At 25.1% G+C, this 21229-nt stretch overlaps 2 protein-coding genes across 5 annotated transcripts in view; both read left to right on the top strand.

Moving 5' to 3' along the window:
* Positions 1–14649, top strand: part of LOC126901077 (uncharacterized) — a 46423-nt gene extending 31774 nt beyond the window's left edge. For 3 of the 4 annotated variants that reach the window (XM_050677287.1, XM_050677285.1, XM_050677288.1), the window contains exons 3-5: positions 10286–10491; positions 11231–11628; positions 13129–14649. In XM_050677287.1, coding sequence (XP_050533244.1) covers positions 10300–10491; positions 11231–11628; positions 13129–13891 — 1353 coding nt within the window. In that variant the 5' untranslated portion in view covers positions 10286–10299 and the 3' untranslated portion in view covers positions 13892–14649. Of the gene's footprint in view, positions 1–3776; positions 3921–10285; positions 10492–11230; positions 11629–13128 lie in introns of all 4 variants that reach the window. The other variant, XM_050677286.1, reaches the window with a different exon arrangement.
* Positions 14650–18030: 3381 nt separating this feature from the next.
* On the top strand, positions 18031–19661 carry LOC126901353 (60S ribosomal protein L36). The gene is made up of 4 exons (XM_050677759.1): positions 18031–18197; positions 18542–18685; positions 19310–19444; positions 19513–19661. Exons 2-4 carry the CDS (start codon positions 18554–18556, stop codon positions 19603–19605), a joined length of 360 nt encoding a protein of 119 aa, XP_050533716.1. The 5' UTR covers positions 18031–18197; positions 18542–18553; the 3' UTR covers positions 19606–19661.
* The last annotated feature ends 1568 nt before the right edge of the window (positions 19662–21229 follow it).

Below are 21229 nucleotides of genomic sequence, written 5' to 3'. Positions count from 1 at the left end.
TAGATGCATGATGTCTTTACCTATCATTTGGTATATATTTTTTTTATATCTGACCCTTTACCTGCCCACAGGGGGGGATTTAAAATGACAACTTTTTCACAAAAAATTTACTTTTTCAACTTAAATTTTGAATGTGTTTCGGAAAGTCTGACACTTTTATATATATCTTAAATTAAAGCTAATGTAATTTACTTTATTATGCGAAATAAAAATTTCGGACTTTATTTTATCTTCACGGTGAAAATGGCTACCGAATGCTATTATTATGTGAAAATTCTTGATTTTATTTTTTACATTTTTAACTTTATAATGCTATGACATATTGAAAAGTGTATGGATCAACATTATTTTTTTATGAGAAATAATATTTTTTAATAATCCCTTTTTCATTCGACATACTTTATCTTAATTAGGATATTAATAATGAACTAGCAGATCATGTAGCTTTTGGAATAATCCACCATTTTTTTTTAAATTAAACACTATCTAAAGATTTGCATAGAAGCGTTTTTTTTTTATAGTGATTTTAATCACTGTCAGATATCATTATACTTGATCCAACTATGCCACGTCACCACTGTGCCGCGACTCCCCTGTGCTGGTTTTTTTTTTTTAGAATTTCATCCTAACAGTTGGACTAAAAATAATAAATATATAAAAGGTAAAAATATGTTTTCACAGTTACTTGTTGTCAATGATGTTGCCTAAAGAGGAGTCAAATTAATACAAAATTGTAATAGTATACCCAAAATTACCAAAAATGAAAACCAAAAGCAATTCTTAATCAAGTGTTCATGATTATTGTAAATGTTATAGTGATTGCCAAAAAAAAAACACATTGATATTGACAATATTAATTTAAATTAATTCTTATAGTTACATGTAATTTTTACAGCTATAAATTATAATTTTTTAAACACTTTTATTACCCATTGATATTTTTTTAATTACATGATAATTTTAAAAAGAATTAAGTGTTAGATATATTTATTGTTTAGTTGGTAACTTTAATTTGTGATTCAGTTTTAATGTATATTTAATTAAATCTTGGAATGAGTAAAGGTACAAATATCTTTATTGAAAATAAATTTTGTATGAAACACTCTTTTATATAACGAACGATAAGTCAAATATATTCATGTTATTAAAATAACCCAAATTTTTCGTATAAATAAAAAATTTATTTTATTTACTTTATGTGGAAAAATAATATATTAAGAACAAAACTTGTAAATGTATAGGCAAAATTACTTTATTTACAAATTATATTATTTCAATTTTAGCTATAAAAGCCTTAGTTTTTGTTAAAAAGAAAAACTAAAAATCTACCCTTGGGATCCGATATTCAACTCTCTGACACGACTTAGGATTAATCAATTTTAACCAATTTTTGTAAGACTTATTTTTTTTTCATTTTCCAACTAAGTAGAGGAGGACGGCTAAAATAAAAAAGTTGACGATTATGGCCCACCTTAATATATACAGAGTGGAACAGATTTAACAAACAACTCATATAACTGATGATCTAAATAACATTTTATACTTGTTTTTAACACGCTTATATTAGTTTCACTTGTATGTTGTGTGTTTGTTGTTTTAATCAGTTTTTACAATATAGGATTATTCTTAAAATATGTTTTGTGTTATTTTTCGCAGATATTAATTAGATGGTTGGCCAAGTTTAAAGTGATGTTAATTGTTAATTTGTGTAATTCTACCATTGATATCACATTGTTATAGGGTATTTCTTATTAGGAGAATTGATAATAAATGTGCTTATTCATTATTATTCACGTTTAGATTTTTAAGACATAAACCTATTTATTTAAAAACTCATAATTCAAACGTTACTATTTTTCATGAAATATAAAACACTTACTGTTGCCAGTAAATATTGTAAAAAGATAATATTTACTTCCGTCCTATATATACGTGGAATAACGTGTTGTACTATAGAAAAATCGTAAAAAAATCCAAATTTTAAAATGTTGTAGAACACAACTGAATTATAGTAAAAATTTTTGATATAAACATTTTCTATTAAAACTTTTCTATTATTTGTTATTAGTGTTTGACAATAAACATAAATAACACATAAAATAAAACTTAGAAAAATTATCCAATGCTGGAAAAGTTACTTAACGATATACGATTTTCAAACATTTTTAAAACCTAACCAACTAATTAAAATTAGAATTAAAATAAGAGTTTTTGGTATCAAAATTTATCATTGAAACATCTATAAAATGATTACCTTTAAATATTAAAAAAAAATTTTAATAAAACAATTAATTTTTAAAATATTTTCTTGTAACTACAAAAAATATTACAAAATATATTTTAAATATAGTTTTATACTGTAAAAACTAATTAAAAATACAAGTCTAAAATGTCATTTAAATCATTATTTATATGAGTTGTCAGTTAAAGCTGTTCCACCCCATATATATTAAGGGTCACTTTAATATATATATATATATAATATTGATAATTCTTTTAGTGATAATTATTTAAAGAATTTTACTAAATAATCTTAATTTTTTGCCCGTCAACATTTAATCTAATTTCCTTTTTATGTCAATAATTACTTATTGAAAATCATAGAAACACAATTCAAAAACACAAATTCCAAACATTTTATGAAATAATTGTCAAGTGCGTCTTAGTTAGCAATGCAAATTTTAATAGTAATATGTAGAATTATTAGAATTACTATTATAATTATTAATTATTAGAAATAGGAAACTATACAAATTTCTTATTTTATTTTGCATTTATTTATCCTAATATGTAATAACGCATGATTTTGATTGGAAGTTAACTGTAGTCTTATTTAAGTTTTACAAAATATTCTTACAAAATACTTCTTTTCTGAATTAAATATATACCCAAATTTATTCTATTTTGAGTTCTTATTGCTTTCTAACTTAGAAGAAAATGCAGTCAACCTAATCGATTAGTTGAAAAATAAATTTTTATTTCACGTGTTCAATGTATTCAGCTCTTATCGTAAATTCAATGTCATCGCGGAATTTTCAGATAGTTACAAAATAACTACTAAATAAAAATACAAATTCGAATTAATTTTTTTTTGTGAAGAAAAGAATTATTAAATACAATAAACTTATCGCCAACCGCAGTTTCATTAAATAGTAAGGTTAATGAAGAAGGATACCAAAAGTTAAATAATATATAAGTGATCATTAAATAGTTGATGTTAATTATTCAGGCTAAACTTGTTAAGTATCTCAACTATTGTATTTGTAATAAAGGTAATACAAGTGTTCTGTTCTCATATCAATCGATAAACGTTGTGTTTCTTATATAATACATACTTATAAATACTTTTAGCTCTATTCTATCCCTTAAACACACGCGTATTCAAATAAAATAATATCTATAGTACTAGTTTAAATGAGTGTCGTGAAGATTTACAATAGTTTTAACGAAAAACACCAAATTAGACAGAAAATATTAAATGTTCTGATACTTTACATTGTATATAATTTCAAGGAGCATAAAATATATAATTAGTCGAACACTAACTGTAAAATAAATTTTAAATAGTTAGATCTTTGTGACTTGCTTTTTATCTGGAATACAATTAAAAAAAAGACAGTAGTTTTTTTCTCATTTTGAAACTTAAATAATAGATTTCTTTCATTTTTATACTTTTCCCATAAACCATTTATCAATGAAACTTCATTGTGTATTCTCTTTATAAAGAATATTTACTTTATAACTTAACGGAATTTGTTTTTTTGTTATTTGAATAGTGCTTTTCAGTGAGCTTTTATTTGGAATGATCTGCTTCTAAGAACTTAGCATTTATGGTTGCGATAAATATTTAACGCACGCATAATTCCGCTTGTAATAACTAAAATAAACCGATGATACCTTAAAGCTACATAATTATAAAGGTAAGTTATACATTTCGTAGCCAAGTAAACTTTTTAGATACTAACTAGAGTATATACTACGCAATAAATAATATAAGACTTATACATTATGAATGTTATATAATTTACACATTGAATCAGAACCATTAAGTAATAATATACGCCAAAAATATAAAAAGCTACTATGTATAAAATATCATCAGGTAACAAGCATGTCATACAATATATAAAATTTGTGATGCTACTCGATAAATGTAATTTAATTAAATATATTAATTTCATTTCAACAAAAAATTAAGATGACAAAATTTATATTAAGCATTAAATCTAATAAATCAATTTCATTTATAAGATTTTGATTTGTTTTACTTGATGTTTATGTTCCAAAGACTTTTGTAACAATTAAAATACTATAAAACACTTATTTTATGATGGGAACTTGACATTTTTATTACCTTCTCTGTGCATGTCGGAAATTGTTAAAACCCCCTTTTTAAAAGAAACAAAATTTTCGATTACGTACTGAGTTTTATTTTGCAAAACTTAAAACAATAATATTAATCATGAAACCAACTGTTAACTTTTTTAAATAGTGGTTTATTAAAAAATATTGTTTATATTTTAAATTTACAGGCACATAAAAAATTACAATAATATTCTAATTTTTTGTTTGTCAATTTCAAAGCGTTTTTCATTTTCTCTATAATATATTAAAAATGAGAGATGCTTTGAAATGGACACATTTTATTGAAGCAAAATCCTATTTGATGGTACCTCTTTAGACAAAAATTAAACACTAAAAATATATTCGTAAGTTTCTTTGCTCTATGCACCGGCGCAATGTTCGTTAAAACAAAGACATTAAGCTCAGAGTCTAGTTACTCAATAAGTATAGGATTGAAATACACTTGGTCCAATGAAATTATTATTAAGTTACTTTAAGTCTCAGTTTAAAATGAATAAATTGTTACCTTTAACTCTGTTCGCCAGCGCGATGTTCGTTAGAACAAAGATATAAAGCTCTATAATTAGCTGCCAATAATAAAAATTCACAATAAATGTTTACCATTAAATAAATATTTAAAGTTGGGTTGGTTTTATTATTAAAATAAAATTAGTTTGATTTTGTATGATTAAAAATTTTTTTACAATAATATCTAAAATATCTTGAGATAAAACTAGACATTTATTTAACTATTTTCCTTGTTACAAAAAAAAATATTTTTTTATATATATTCACCTGTAAAAGTCTGTATCCACTGAAATTTTTTCTATACTCATGCATGTCTTTTTGTCGTATTCTTTCAAATTTAAAATTTATTAAATGAATTGCTAATTTCACGAATCCAAAATTTTAATTAATAATAATATATTTTATTACAACTATATAAATTGTTTTGTGTTTTATTAGGATTTATAATCTATGCTAAATGTAATTTTTTTAAAAATTACAGTACATTTAAATTCTTGTAAATCTTTTATTATAATATAAAATTTATAAATGAACATAACTCTTTAAACTAAACATAAGATGACAGTATTGAAATAATTAAATTAGTTGTTAATTAAAAAAAAATGAGACAGTTGTTTATTAATCAATAAATTGTTATAAACAATTTTTATCAAACACCGAATACATAGTGGTATTTTTTTAATACGTTGTGAATTTCAATATCTGATATAATTATCTGTTTACTTTATTATACGTTAGCTTATATGTTTAGTACTTACTGGAAAAGAAACTCGAAGATCGTAAAAATGTAATAATGTGATTTTTGTGTATAAAATGTTTATATACTCACTTTCAGTACATTACGTGTTTGTCTATTTTTATTTTATATTTTTGAAATAACATAACATGCATAGGATACGTGCATGATATTTAAGTATTGCATCTCTGTGCTATTACACGTATAAGCTTCAGTGGTCGCTGCAGGGCTACAAAAGTGTTTAGACATTAGGACATAGTTTCAGAACAGTGCTTTGATAACTTACTTGGACAAAACTATGAGATACTATTGAACATTACATACACATTGTATACCTTCTTTTTTTTTTAGTGAGATAAAACTAAATAATTTCATTTAACAAGTTATCAAGAGTTATATTATAGCGTATACTCAATAAAAGTAATGATAGTTATTTTTTTTCCGCTTTTTAATGCCCTTTAAGGGCCATAGCGGTCTCCCCAAAGGATAAGGTGTCTTCACCATTGATACTCCGGAAAGAGGGATGGTGTTTCCAATTACTGAAATTATCTCTCGTTCGGCAAATGAAGCCGCCCGTGACCGAGTTTCGAACCCGAAACAGTGCGCATCAAACACTGCCGCGTTACCAACTCGGCCACATTGTAATAAAATTTGTAAGTTGAAAGAACACGACAAAAAGACATGCATGAGTAATTGAAAAAATTTCAGCGGATACAGACTTTTACACATGGATATATTTAAAAAATATTTTATTCGCAGCAAGGGAAATAATTAAATTAATGTCTAATTTTATCTCTAGATATTTCTTGGTCTTATTTCTCCGCACGCCTAGGTATAAAAATATTAATAACTTGAAATATTAAGAGTAGTATCGACCAATTATTTTCTTAATTCATTATTTTATATTTTATAACTTAGTTAAATATGTATATTTCCAATTAATTAAATAAAGTTGACATTCCTATAAGACATATTTATATATGTCAACAAAGAAAATTTCTTTTCTAACGAGTGTTATTTAATTTCTTTATATTTTATTTTCTTTATACCTATAGATATTATTTTATAATACTCCTCAAAGGTATTTAACGTAAACTTTGGATTGTAAAACTAATTCACAGGTTACTTCATTTTATACTTTTTGTATGAACTTATTAAAATACAAATACAAAACTTAGGTCAATATTTACCATTAAATAGATGATACCATCGGTTTTAAAATTGTAATTCATTTACCCTATACATTAAAATCTGAATAATGATAAAAATCCAATTTGAAATTTATATCATTAAATTTACTTAACAAATAAAAAACTATATAAAATAAATAGTTGTTTTGAAATGAAATTTTTACAAAAAAAGAAACTAAATTACTTAACTGAAACGCCAAAAACATATTTTTATTTAAATATTTATAAAATTAAAAAGTTATCCAAATATATAGAGAATAGAGGGGCACAATTAGATATTTAATTTACAAAGTACTCTATTCAAGAAATTTTCAAGATATCTAAGTGATTATATTTTTAACTAATTAAAAATTATAACTAAATGACTAATAATTTCTAATTAAAATTTTTTTCCAGGTTTATTCTGTGATAAAAAAGAATGTTAAATATCTTAATTTGACCCATCAACGGTTCACAATGGGATAACAGATATACTTCTTAAATAAAAAATGCCAGTGTTACCATATAAGTTAAATATTTTAATACTCCTTAATAAATTTCTTATTAGTGTCTTAAAACTTGCTTTAATTTAGATAAGGGCTTTAAAATTAATTTGTCTAATTGTACTTCCTTTACCCTACTTAAAACTATAAATTTATGAATAAATTCAGTGAGCATTAGTGTGATAATAGAATATTTACATAAATAAATATCAAATATAATGGAATCATAATAAAATGAATGAATATAGGATAAAAACAAAATAAAATAAATTAAGAAAACATTTTTTAATACTTAACTTGTATTATTCTATGCACCATTAACTTAAATTGAAAAGATTTGAATTAAAAAATAAAATATTAAATACTAATTTACTATCTAGCTACAAAACAAAATTGGTTTTTTGTTATTTAGTATCGATTCTTGATCAAAACTTTAATATAACTGAATATAAGTTTAGATATAAAATCAAATAAACTTGTTCACCAAAACGTCGTTTGAATTTCAATGTTAAAAAAAGTTCTAACAATAAAAAAAATATAAATAAAAAAAGAATTTTCAAAAATTTTAATTTAAAATTATTTTACAATACAATTATTTGAAAACTTAGTTACGTGTTATGAGTTTGCTTTATTAACAAAAAAAAAAAATGATTTCCTTTAAACATCTTTTTTTAGCTTGGATGCGAAGCTGAGAAGGTATTGGTTTTACTATAATGTGTTTATTTTATTGTATGTCACTACTTTTTCTCAGCTTTCACTGGACCGATTTCTTTCAATGATACGTCAAAAGATCACAAATCGTATCTAGCCAAAGACATTACCCTTAAAAATTGAGGAGGTTTAAATCTGAAAAATGCATATAGAAAGTAGAACTTTCGGACACTTTTATGTTAAATTAAAGCTAATGTAATATACTTTATATTGGAAAAAAAAATTTTCGGACTTTATTTTGTCTTTATTGTGAAAATGGCTACCGAATGCTATTTTTGTGTGAAAATTCTAGATTTTACATTACAATTTTAACTTTATAATGCTATAACTCATTGAAAAGTGTTATTGAAAAACAGATATTATATTTTTATCTATATCACAAAATTTTAAAAGTTATAGATTGACTCACTTTTAGTACCAAAAGAATTTGTAAATATTTTGTTAGAAACACAAAACGTATGAGCCTAAAAATATATACCGTCAGAATTTCTTTTTTTAACTCAAGTAAAAAATATATTTATTTAATAGTTCTTCTTTATTTATTTAATTTTCTTCTTCCTCGCCTTAATCCCAACTACTTGGGGTCAGCAACCTGTTGTCCCCGTGTACATCCGAGATGAGACAATTCGTCTAAGTTTTGTTCAGGACACCTCATACTATTTGACAAAAATTTTACACCAGCTGTTGACATGACACAACCTCATTAGTCGCCTCTTGCGTCTGGCAGAGGGCCGTGGAAGTATTCTTATCTCTATCCACACTATTTATTTAATAGTTATAATAATATAAATCGTATAATATAAATGCTAGCGTGAATTGAGAAAATATTCTCGGAGAGTAAAGAAAATTGCTTCATCATTTTATGATAAATATTATTTTTAATAACTTATTTTTTTACTCGAAGTATTCCTGAAAATAAATTTGTTTGTTAAAGCGCAAAAGACCATAATAGTAGTCTTTTAAATTTTGTACGAACTATGAAGTATCAAAGACTATTTATACGAAACCTAATTACACACAAACTAAGAGAACAATAATATTGAACAATAAAAATTAAATTTTTTAGATTATATTCATTTTATAATTAAACTATAATTACTATAACTATCACATTTAGAATTTCAATAAAAATAAACCAGTAATTTAATGACGAAAAAATTAAGACTTCATGGACATTTTTTATCCTTTAAAAATGTATTCAATTTTCATTGTTTACTAAGGTTATTTGATTACCTAGTTTTCCAATAAAAGAAATTTGAACAGATTTTTACAATTTTGTAAAATAAAAACTAAATGAAAGTAGAAATTATAAATAACAAAATGTCACATTGGTGATTTTGTTGCTATAAGATGAATGGGAATCGTACATTGCATTTCAAATTAAATTACAGAAGTAAGAGATTTAGAATAACACAGCTGTCATGTCAAGTTTGAGCTATAAAATATGTATAAAATGAGGAAAACTGAAAAAAATACGATAGGTTGCTTTAAAAAAAATCCAGACTACATATAATGTGTTTTACTTATTTTTGAGAGGTATAAAAAAATATGATTGCAATATTTATAAATTTATTATGTTAAAAAAAAATATAGTTACAAAATATACATCAGTATAAAAAGTCAATTTTGCTTAAAATGGCAAAAATTTTAATCAAGTTATAAAGTATATATACATATACCAATTTTCTTTATAAATAAAACTTAACTAGTTATCATTTATTACACTCTAACAAGTTAGTAAGAGAAACTTACTTTTTTTAAATTATTATACTACGCTTAAAAAAGTCCTCCGTTAAATCAATAAATGCATTATCAAAATACGTTCAATAAAATTTTTGTTGAATGAATCAGTTTTTTGCTTATATTTTTGTTAAAAGAATAACAAATTAATCAAATAACCAATTATTTTATTAAATCAACAAAAAAATGGTTCAACTAATAAAAAAATACTTTATATTAACCAAAACATTATTGGATGTATATTAATAAAAAATTATTGATTTTACCATAGTTTATTCAGTATATATTTATCTACAATGGCCTCTCTAAAAATCCATGCTTATATTAGGGAGGAAGGGAAACCTACGTATCGGAGTCGTCCCTAGTATTTACGCATAAAGGCATATCGATTTCTCAATAGATCTAAATAGACAAATCGTACACTATTTTTTTAAAGGTACACGGTAATGTTAAATACACTATATTATCCTGGCTCCAAGTCCGAGATGATAAAACAATCGTGCTTTTAGCAGGACGTTAAAATATTAGAATTTCATATCTTTTGGTTTTTGCAGAACCGTGTAACAAAATGGAATCGGAACCGGTAATCGTTGTAGACCAAGAAAATTGCTTTGTCGAAGAGGATGAAGACACGGAAGAAGGAGGAGGCGGATCTCCCGATACCCTTCCACAGGACCCGTTTTTTCTATCTCCGTTTAGGGACATGAGGAAACGTTCATTACCCACTCCACAATGTACTACTGGAATAACTGCCAGTCAGGTATTGTTCATTATCCATTTAATATTTTTAAAAATAAAAGTAATCACCAAAATTAAAGAAAAAAATTAGTTGAACTGTAAGAACCATAATTTTTAATTGTCGTTGTTTTAAAATACAACTTTTTGGGTTTATAATTCATTAAAATAATATTTGGTTTTAACAAATGTACACATATTAATATATAAGTCAATAATATTTTTTTACAGCTCCTATAAAATCAAAATTAAATTTTATAAAACAAAATGTTTAATATCCTTAGTGTTGAACAAAAATTAAAGCGTTTTTGTAGGTAGGCGTTCCTTTATTTTATACCTTGAAATCCATGGTTTATTCATGAATATACCTATTGGCTGTAGTATGGATTTATGTAGTGACATTTCTACATCCGAAAAGGATGATCATGATCTCCACTTCATACTTGAATAATATCGAATAGGTTTATATGTAACTTTTGAAACTATTAGAAAACGCCATTTGGGACCTTTATTCATAATACACAAGAACTTTGATAGTAATATTATCAAAGTTCCATTTTACATAATATGTAAAATAGCACATTTTAATAGACTGTCACTTTACTTAAATTTAAAAGTTCTTTAAATATTTTCCCATAAATGTGAAAAGAAAATTGAGGAGGGATAAAAACAAAGGCAGGTGCGTTTTATTAAATTTAATGTCCTACAGTTCAATTAATTTCCAAAATTGGTAATCTAATCTTATTTGTTCGCATTAATTGTAGGTACGCAGGTTAAGCGATCAAGGAGTAGCCGGCACAGCTGCTCGAGAAAAAGCTTTCCTGGCCACGCTTACCAAAGCACCGGGGCCTTACACCCCGGGACGTCGGCACTCGGTGATCACCATATCCAAAGCACCCATGCCTTTGTTTGGCCGCAATCGCCGAGAGTCGATAGCTTCTTTTCCTAGTAAAGGGTCACGACCCGCTCGCCGAGATTCCACGTCGGGTGCTGCACCTTCGCCCACGGGAAGCCAGTTCAATTTACAGCTAGACATTATGGACGATATTGCAGACATTAAAGCTGCCCGAAAAGTTCGGATGAAAATGTGGCAAACCGAAAACAAGGAGAAGATGTGCGAAGTACAGCCATTAGACGGCAGTAGCAACGCACAAATGTCCAGGTACCAACATTTACTTTGAATGTTTCCAGTAGATTATAATTATTACACTTTTGTGCGAAAGGAACTGTTTGTCTTACCAAGATCTTAACTAAAGTGTATCATACGCACAAACATTCAAATTATCTTTTGCCGGGTCGGTATTTGAGTAAAAACGCAGTAATTAAAAAATAGTAACACTGTTAAAATTATCAACAACTACCGAATAATTAAGTCTACGGCAATACAAAATATAATAATAATAGGAAAATACGTTTTGCATTTATTAGCAATTATGTTTACAATTACTTGTAAACATAATTTACATAACCGACATCGTAATATATTTCAAACGAAAAGCCTTTTTGTCACTGAAAGTGTTTTCTTTGTAGTCATGCGTTAAGTTTTATTGGTATCTACTTGACAAATAATAATTAAAACATACGATTATCATTTAGAAATTTAAATAAACTCAACAAATTTTAAATAAATATTATTTATTTATACAAAGCATAAAAATTATACTTATTTTTAATAAGTAAAATTAATGATAATATAATGATTTGTAATATTAAATGTAATTTACCAAATCGATTATTTCATTTTATAACACAAATTTAAAAAAAACTGTTGATTTAATAACTATTTTACTGGCCAAATATTGATAAAAGTTTTGTTAAATAAATATACTAATTTTGAAAGTAATTCTATAGAATTACATTTAATGCGCTAATGAGGTTTCTATTCAAAAACTCTTAATAGGATAAATTTTTATACTTAAATACTGTACTGACCCGACGTAAAATATTCTAAGCACGATCGACTACACCCGGAATACTGAACGGGACACCAGATGGATAAAATTGAAATGGATAATGCGCATGAAGTGTACAGACCCGACAGAGATTAATCATGAAATTGACAACATTTCAAACTATATCGTTTTTCTAATCGAAAATATATGAATTGTTTAAGTCTTTCAAGACGAGAAATTTAATTCATATTTGTGCCCCACTGTGGCCATCCTAATCGCCATATTCGTGCATTCCATTTTATTGGATCAATCCACTATTCGAAGACGTGCCAACACAATGTCAAAATTTCATTTTTTATTGCCTTTTCTCCTAAAACTATTTTTTCGAACACCGTAAATTAGGTACGAAACGTTGGAAAATAACTTGTTTTCTTGCGAATACGATCGTATCATCACAAAACCAATTGGTTCGGTGCAAAATAAAAACTATTTAATTCTCGACGGGATATAGGTTTATGACAAAGGCGTAGGAGTATTCATTCAGAAACCTCATTTTAGTCCATCCGATGAAACAACTGGAAATGTTGTTGAAATAACTCATGTCAATGAAGTTATAACTGTTCGTCAATAGTTGAAAAATGAATTGTCTTTTAACGATTATGTCTTTGTATTTTTCCAAAAATAATTATTCGTATTTATATTTATATTATTTTTCTATTTATGTTAAGTGAATATTTGTGTTGATTTAGAAAAACAATTTAATTTTTCAGATTTAAAGAAGCACGTAGGTATTCGAACATTGATGTTTGCGAAAAACTAGCACCTCCTATACCACCCCGGAGACGTGCATCCGACTCACCAGGACCGACCATCAAATCTCAGTCGTCTGGTATCGTGTGTACCAATACGGATTTAATGTCAATCATGAATTCTCTGAAATCGTCAGCTAATAAGGCGTTAACGAAAGGTCGACTGGGCAGTAAGACGACGGATAGCATATCAGCGGCTGGCGGTCGCAAAGAATCTTTGAGGTCGGGTCGATCCAACAGTGTGGACATAGCTAATTTACAAAATAACGGTACACGTAATTGGTTCAAGAAAATTTCAACTAAAAGTTCAACATGTCGACAACCAATGGACGTCGAATGCCCTGAATCTATAACTGTTGGTTCGGATTATGTTCAAAAATCACCGGTAGTCGTCACTTTTGCTGATGAACGACCAAAAGTGTCTTTGCTTGAACCCGTATCATGCAAAACGGAAAAACCACAAGCAGCCCAGTCCGTTGAAAAGAAGACTGACATAGTGTTATGGGACAAACCTACAGGTTCAGTTGTTAATGCTGAGGTTTTGGGTACTGCTATTGAAGGATTTTTAGCAGCTAAAAATTCTGGCGATAGCGAAGAAAATTCTCACGCTGAGGGTGAACAACCGACATCCAGCAAAACAGCAACAAAAACAACCAACGAACAGACTACTCGCACTTGCGACACTTCAATTTGTTCATCATTAAAAGATCTTTTTGTCAAATAACTATAAAATTACTCGTGCTGGTCATCATGCTTTTTGTATTGAATCAAAACTTTTTCATGAATTAATCTCACTTTTCTCATAGTAGCTAACAAAATATTAATACTAATTTAAATTATTAAAGTTCTTTTGTATCAATGATCAAATATAATAAATAATAATACCCTTTGTATATGTTATCACAATCAATGCTTATGGATTTGCATTGAAGTTAAGAACCAACACATTCTTTTCACATTGATATGCGTCTATATTTTATCATCCACATTTTAAAAATGTATTTTTAACAGTAAAAATTAGAATAACAATAATAGGACCAAATATAATTTTTTACTTCAAACATTTAATGGCATTAAAAACAGGAGCTTAAAATGTGGGTCGACAGAGTATACATTTTTATATACTTAAAGAAGGGTTATTTCAGCTTAGTTTTAGAGTAATCAATTTAAATAAACAGTTTAGCGTGGTTAAATTTGTACTAGCACGAGTCATACGTACAATTCGAATATAACTATACTTGCATTGTAATAAAAGATTATAATAGTTCATAATTGTAAATATTTATTTTATTTTATTTTTATTTATAACAATATTAGACTTTTATCAGAACTATTATTGATTCATAAACATTTTTAATTAATTATTATACGTTAAAAAAATTTTTTTTTAATCTATTTAACTATCTCTCTATCTTAATTCAGAATTATTTATTGATTTTGATGCAGAATATTTTATAGACCACATCACACCTACCACATTTTAATATCACAAAAAAAATATTAGTTTTTATTTGCAATAAAAAAAAATATGTTTTTGTTAAATCTATTAAATTAAAATTATAATAATCTATTATGTTAAAAAAATAAAAGTAATATAATATGACAATAATATTTTATCTATATATTTAAATGTATTCATTTAAACTTGTTACTACATAAAGTGAATATTTATTTTTAAACTGTTTAAATATTGTAATTTATTTAATTTAGAAGTTAACTATCAATAAATTATAAATTATCCCATAGATTTTTAGAAATAAAAATATTTTAATGACCAACTATTATGGTATTACAGAGTTGAGAATCATTCATGTTGATAAGACAACAAAAAAACAGAAATTGCAAATTTTGTTTATACCAACTAAAATTAATACATTACAAATATAATTTATCCAAACACTCATACTAAATTTTTAAACAAATCAAGTACACAAATTTGACTCTTACCAAAATGTGTATAAAATACCTAGTTATACCTACAAATCTTAAACAATTATAGAAGATAGAAAACTTCTTTATTTAAATAACATTTAAACACTACAATTTTTGTATAACATCGAATCTAAAATAAACTATGAAGTTATAAATAAATAATTAGTAGCGGAACCGAGACTACCGAGAATATATGGCAAGAGGACATGCAACAGAGAGGTAATTCCAAGTGGGTCACGAATTTTAGATGTTTAAGAATTCCCTAATTTTAAACATGGCCTTATTTGTTTATAGTAATCTACAATAAGTTAAGTAAATATTCGGACATAATCAAACATACTTAAAGTTGCATATGTCAATGGTAATTCAACAGGGATATTATTTTTTCTAGAGTCCGAATATTTACTTGACTTATTGTATTTAGTCGAGAAAATGATTTTGTATTTCAAAGAAAATAAAAATTATTTAAGGTAATTGCAAAATAAAATTAATTTAATTTAATTGGAAATAAATAATTGAATTTACTTTGGTTAGATATTAAAAAACTAAATTGGAATCAATTCTATGAAATCAATGGCATATTTAAGATAGTCCAGAAGATCCTCTCTCAGTCAGACCAATTTTTTATCTTCAGATTCAATTATAGGAAATCAAAGCTCATTCTTTTAAATAATTTTCATAAAAAATATCTGAATCCAAAAAATGTATTAAAATAATGAACTACGACAATTAAAAAGCTATTGTATTCTTATAAATCATTATTACTCATCTTTTGTTTGTTATTTCACTGAAATTTTTTTTACCTTATCCATTAAAAAAAATTGAGTCATAAATCCAAAGACCTATCATTAATATTATAATTTGATTTCCGGATGAAATGGTTCTGACTTATTCTTCACATGGTGCCGTAACTTGGCCATTTATCTTTATTTAGTAAAATATGTGTAAACTTTTCATAAAATTACTTATTACTTGAAAACTGTGATTGATAGATACTATCCAAAACTATAACTAATCATTTAAAAAACAGTTATACAGTTATTATTACATAATATAAATAANGAAAACTGTGATTGATAGATACTATCCAAAACTATAACTAATCATTTAAAAAACAGTTATACAGTTATTATTACATAATATACAGTTTTTTAAATTTAAAGAACTATATTAATAAATTTATTGGAGTATTTATGATTAACCCTTATTTCACATTATATAATTAATTCATGGTATTTATTTAGACCAATCATTTAAATACAGCTAAATTAAATACCTTTTATTTCCTTTTTTATTTTTAGTTTATCATTATTAAAATTTGAATTTATATTTTGCACTTTGTAAATGAATTAATGTATTTATGCAATTAAAACTGAATGTTGTTCTTATTATTTTTTTAATTACAATGTATACTTAACATTTCCTATTAAATAAAGTATGTGTTAAAAATAAGCAGATGTTTAGAAAATAGTGGTGTATAATTAATTTTATGTAATAGTATTTAAATGTTACAAAAAAATTAAAATAATATGTTACTTAATTTGAAGTTTTATTTCATAATTAACTATCGAAATTTTACAACAATTAATATTATAATTATAACACTAAAAAAATATCCAATCTATTATTTTCATAAGATAACTGATATTTTGAGTAAATTAAATAAAAAAAATTAATATAATAGAGCAATAAAAAAAATGAATAAATTAACATCTATGTATATTACAATTAAGGAATTTTATGTATGATTTAAGTAAAATTTACCCAAACTTTAATAACTAAAATGATAAAAATGTGCCAATGTCATATTTTATATAAATTGTATGATAAAAAATTTTGCTGGCATACCACTACTTAAAATTTTTTTATATTATTTTTTATTTTAGTACCTTTTTCACAAAATTACTGACATTTATTATACTAAACATGTCATTTTGTGGAAATTTATGGATGTGTAAAAGAGTTAATTTTTAAATAGCTTCAAAAAAATTTTCATTGCTTCACTTGCAATCAAGTTAATAAAAAAAGTTTATAAGATATTATATAAAAGGAGGTGATAAGAAAAGTCCTTTGTTTTTTAATATTAATTATTAAGTAATCCTAAACTCCCTTTCATTTTTGTCAATAGGCAGAAAACTTTATTTCTGCGATAAATTTTTTAAATACGGGTTTGTTGTTTTATAATTTAAGGATATATTTGAAATTCTTTTTTGTATTATTTTAATTTACAATAGGAGTTTAACATATTCTATCAATAATTCATACAATCTGCCACTAAAATAAAAAATGAAATATCTATTTTTAACTGTTGACAATTTCAAACCAATTTTGAAATAGAACAATTTTTTTAGAAATCGATATATTATTAATATATATCAGAAACGTCATTTCTAAAAGTCTGAGTATTTACTTATAATTTGTCTACAATAAGTTTACCATTAACTTCTTATTTCCATTTTAATCAATTCATAAACCCTATTAAAATTAACAAGAAAAAGACTATTAAAAATAGCTATAATACTTATTTTAAGACTTTAGATTTTAATTACTTATAAATATCTTAATTACTTTAAGATTTTAATTGTAAGAACCTCATGAAAAAGAAATTGTTTTTGAACTTTAAATATATATTTTTTTTATATGTTTATTATTCCTGACCAATGTCAGTTTTGTAATACTTGAATGAGCGTAATATCACATCATGTACTTTTTAGATTAAACCTCTTCCATTGTAAATTATATGTTGAGTATCACTTCGGGTAAGTATCAAGAGAATACAAATTAATTTAAAAAATTGATTTCTAAGAAAATCGAAAATTAAGAAGAATGTTTAAACTGGTGACAGGTAATGAAATTGTTAAATAACGAACTTTCTCAGGATATTCTAATGATGTTATTACGATAATGTTGGTAGCTATATATCATGGAAGTAAAACTATTATGGAACATAATGCAAAATCGTGATCATAACCTTAAGCGAAGTATTATCAATTTTGGTACTTATCTACATTTTATTTCTACAGAGTTGTCTTCGGTTTACCCTAAGTGTGTTGAATTTCTAAAATTCAAATAGTTTATCCACGTCAATCTAATTTCAGGTAATATTATTTATAAATCTTAAACAAATTTTATAATTATTATTAATTCTATTATGACTTTCTAATATAGTAAAACATAATAATAAAACTTTAAATTTATACCTCTAAGTTGTTTGACTCTTCTTAAATTCTATTAAAATATTAATCAATTTTAAATCAATTTAGTATAAAAACTATATTCCCTAGTAATAGTCAATGGTTCCCTTATTATCAAGGCTTTATTTGTAAAAAAAAAAAAATTACCAAATATTGAAAAAATGATAATTTTTATCAAATTTAATGTTTTTTTTTTTTTTGGTGGCAGTTTATATAGCATTTAAATGAAACTAAAAAAAATTTTGTAGGTTCTAAATAAAATGGCTCCTCGTTATGAGCTAGCTGTCGGTTTGAAACGTGGTCATAAAACTACTAAGATTGAAAGAGTTAATAAAGTAGGCAAAGAATTATCATCCAAAAGTGAAAAACTTCGCCAAGCCCGTACTAAAGGTGTAAGTATTATTAAGTATATTTTTTATTTTACTGCAGTTTAAATCATCTCTATCAATATTTTATCAATTTAAAAATGAAATATTTTGTTAGGTATTATGGTGACTTTACCAATGAAAGAACAAACTTTAAAATTCTTTAATTATTTATATTTGAATTCCACACTTAAAAAATTAATAAATATTTTTTCTCTATAAATATTCTATCATTATAAAAATATGTATTATTAACTAATACAGTAGCTTTAGTTATATTATGTAGAAAATTTGAATTTTCCAGTGAAAACAGTTTATGATATTGTATAAAAAATTGTGATAATATAGTAGGATTTAATTGGGATATTTTCTATTTTGTAAGGACTACTAACTACAACTTATAATAATTGATTAAAAAAAATTTTATATAAAAACTTATGTTTGTTTATTTACTGGTGATTTTACCCTATATCTAATGTAGTTTTGAACTAATCTTTTATTTAGTCACAAGTATATATTTTTAATTTTTGTAATCATTGGTGTTACATAATAGACTTTTATTAAGTTCTAGGTCATTTTAACTGGGTTCATATTATTAAGGTTTTTCTTTTTCTGGAATTAACATTTCTTTTATTTATTTATTAATTTTAGAAATTAACAAAACATAACAAATTCATTAGAGATGTAGTAAGGGAAGTAATGGGACATGCTCCATTTGAAAAACGTGCAATGGAATTGTTGAAAGTTTCTAAGGATAAACGAGCATTAAAATTCTTAAAGCGACGTGTAAGTATAGTATTACTTTTAATTGATATTCAATTCTGTATGTATGATTTATTTTATTTTTTTTTCAGTTGGGAACACATATAAGAGCCAAGAGGAAGCGTGAAGAACTAAGTAACATTTTATTACAAATGAGAAAAGCCCAAGCCACCCACACAAAATAATTTCTTCTATGGTTTATGTTTATTATGTTCAAAATAAAGAACATTGACTGTCGAAATTTTGACTTTTCCTTAATTAAATTTAATTTGTGTCTGTCACACCCTCTACTTTGTTATCCTTTAAATGTATTAGTGAGACAATCCTAGCTTTTATTCAAGATTTTTACGTTTTATAATATAGGTTATTTAAATTTTGATTAAATAAGTTTCTTCTAACATAGCTTGAAGGTCAAAAGTTTTATTTCTTCCTTTATTATATTGGAGAAATAAATATCTTTATTACCATTATGAAAAAAAATTTAAACTTAAATTTTCAATGTTATATAAATTGTGAAATATTGGAGTAACTCTTCAAAATTAGCTCAAAATTATTTTGACAACTGAATACAGTAAATTTTCTGAAAATCCATGTAGTGCTACAAGAGTATTTTTAAATTATTAAAATATTTAATAACTGGAGACTAAAGAACTTGTAAAATGAAGAAATTCTCACAAGATAATATATATACAACCAACGGGGATGAATTTCTTTCAAATTTATATTAGTAGGTTAGAGAGCTTTTAGCCATAATTTATATTTGAACATGTAATCTTTGAACTCATAAAAATATATAACATTTTGTAGTGGTTTATTAAAATCAACTGGTTAATAATTAAATTAAGTTGATGTGTAATGCCTATACAGAGCGATTCTTTAAATATGACTCACAGAATATCTATAAAAATATAAAATGCAATATAAATTTTTCGTTTTGAAAAGTAATAGTATCCTACATTCTACAATTAAAACAAAAAATTATTCCCTCTTAAAATGTTATCAACTTTAATTTTTTAAATGGAAATATTTTTGTTTAACCAACTTACAAGCTACTACACAGTGGCGTACACAGAAATTAAATTTGGGAGAGGTTTTTTGAAATTTAAAGAAAATTAGATGTGACACTGCCCATATTGTTCGCTCACCAAAATTCCTGTGTTCGATTACTTTATTGTGGAAATATTTATAGCATGATATGATCTTATTTACTGTTATTATTGTTTATCGTCCAAAATTGTCACTTATCTTATAAATTTTGGGAGGGTTTCAACTCTCAACTCCTCCCCTTGCATTTGCCAGTGCTACTACATGACTCATTAATAAATTTTAAACCACTTTTTGAAGATTATCAACTCTTTAATGTAAAGACTGAAAGTGATGAGTGTTATTTTTAATTATAGGCTTATTGATCCACATTACTCCCGCTATATTATAATAATAGTAGTCTCAAGTTACCGACCAATCATTTTGTAGTTTGTAAGTTGATTAAACACTAACAAATGCACTTGGTTTTAAATAATATCTATTTTAAGTTTTGTTTTGTTGTTATAGAGAACTATTCAATTCGTAAATAAACAGCAAATTTCATAATATTGACTCAGATAATTTTAAATGATTCTAATAATTTAGCAAATATATACCAATAGTCACTTGAAATCTATTGAAAACAATTATATGAACTTTTTGACATTCAGAACCCTTGTTAATATTTGAAAAGTTAAATCTAAAACTAAAATACATATTTATTTGAAAAAATTAACTGTATTTATTAAAATATTCACACATTTACAAATAAAAAATATATAAACC

This window comes from Daktulosphaira vitifoliae, unplaced genomic scaffold, assembly GCF_025091365.1.
Source record: "Daktulosphaira vitifoliae isolate Bord-2020 unplaced genomic scaffold, ASM2509136v1 Scaffold_3, whole genome shotgun sequence".
In the NCBI taxonomy this organism is placed as follows: domain Eukaryota; kingdom Metazoa; phylum Arthropoda; class Insecta; order Hemiptera; family Phylloxeridae; genus Daktulosphaira; species Daktulosphaira vitifoliae.
This window is presented reverse-complemented; position numbering and strand designations above follow the sequence as displayed.

What these genes read in the sequence shown, in the direction of transcription:
- LOC126901353 (XM_050677759.1), top strand. Translation starts at nt 18,554, where the DNA reads ATGGCTCCTCGTTATGAGCTAGCTGTCGGTTTGAAACGTGGTCATAAA. An exon ending in GCCAAGCCCGTACTAAAGGT is followed by an intron (nt 18,686 to 19,309) that starts GTAAGTATTATT and finishes TATTAATTTTAG; the next exon opens with AAATTAACAAAACATAACAA. An exon ending in TAAAATTCTTAAAGCGACGT is followed by an intron (nt 19,445 to 19,512) that starts GTAAGTATAGTA and finishes TTTTTTTTTCAG; the next exon opens with TTGGGAACACATATAAGAGC.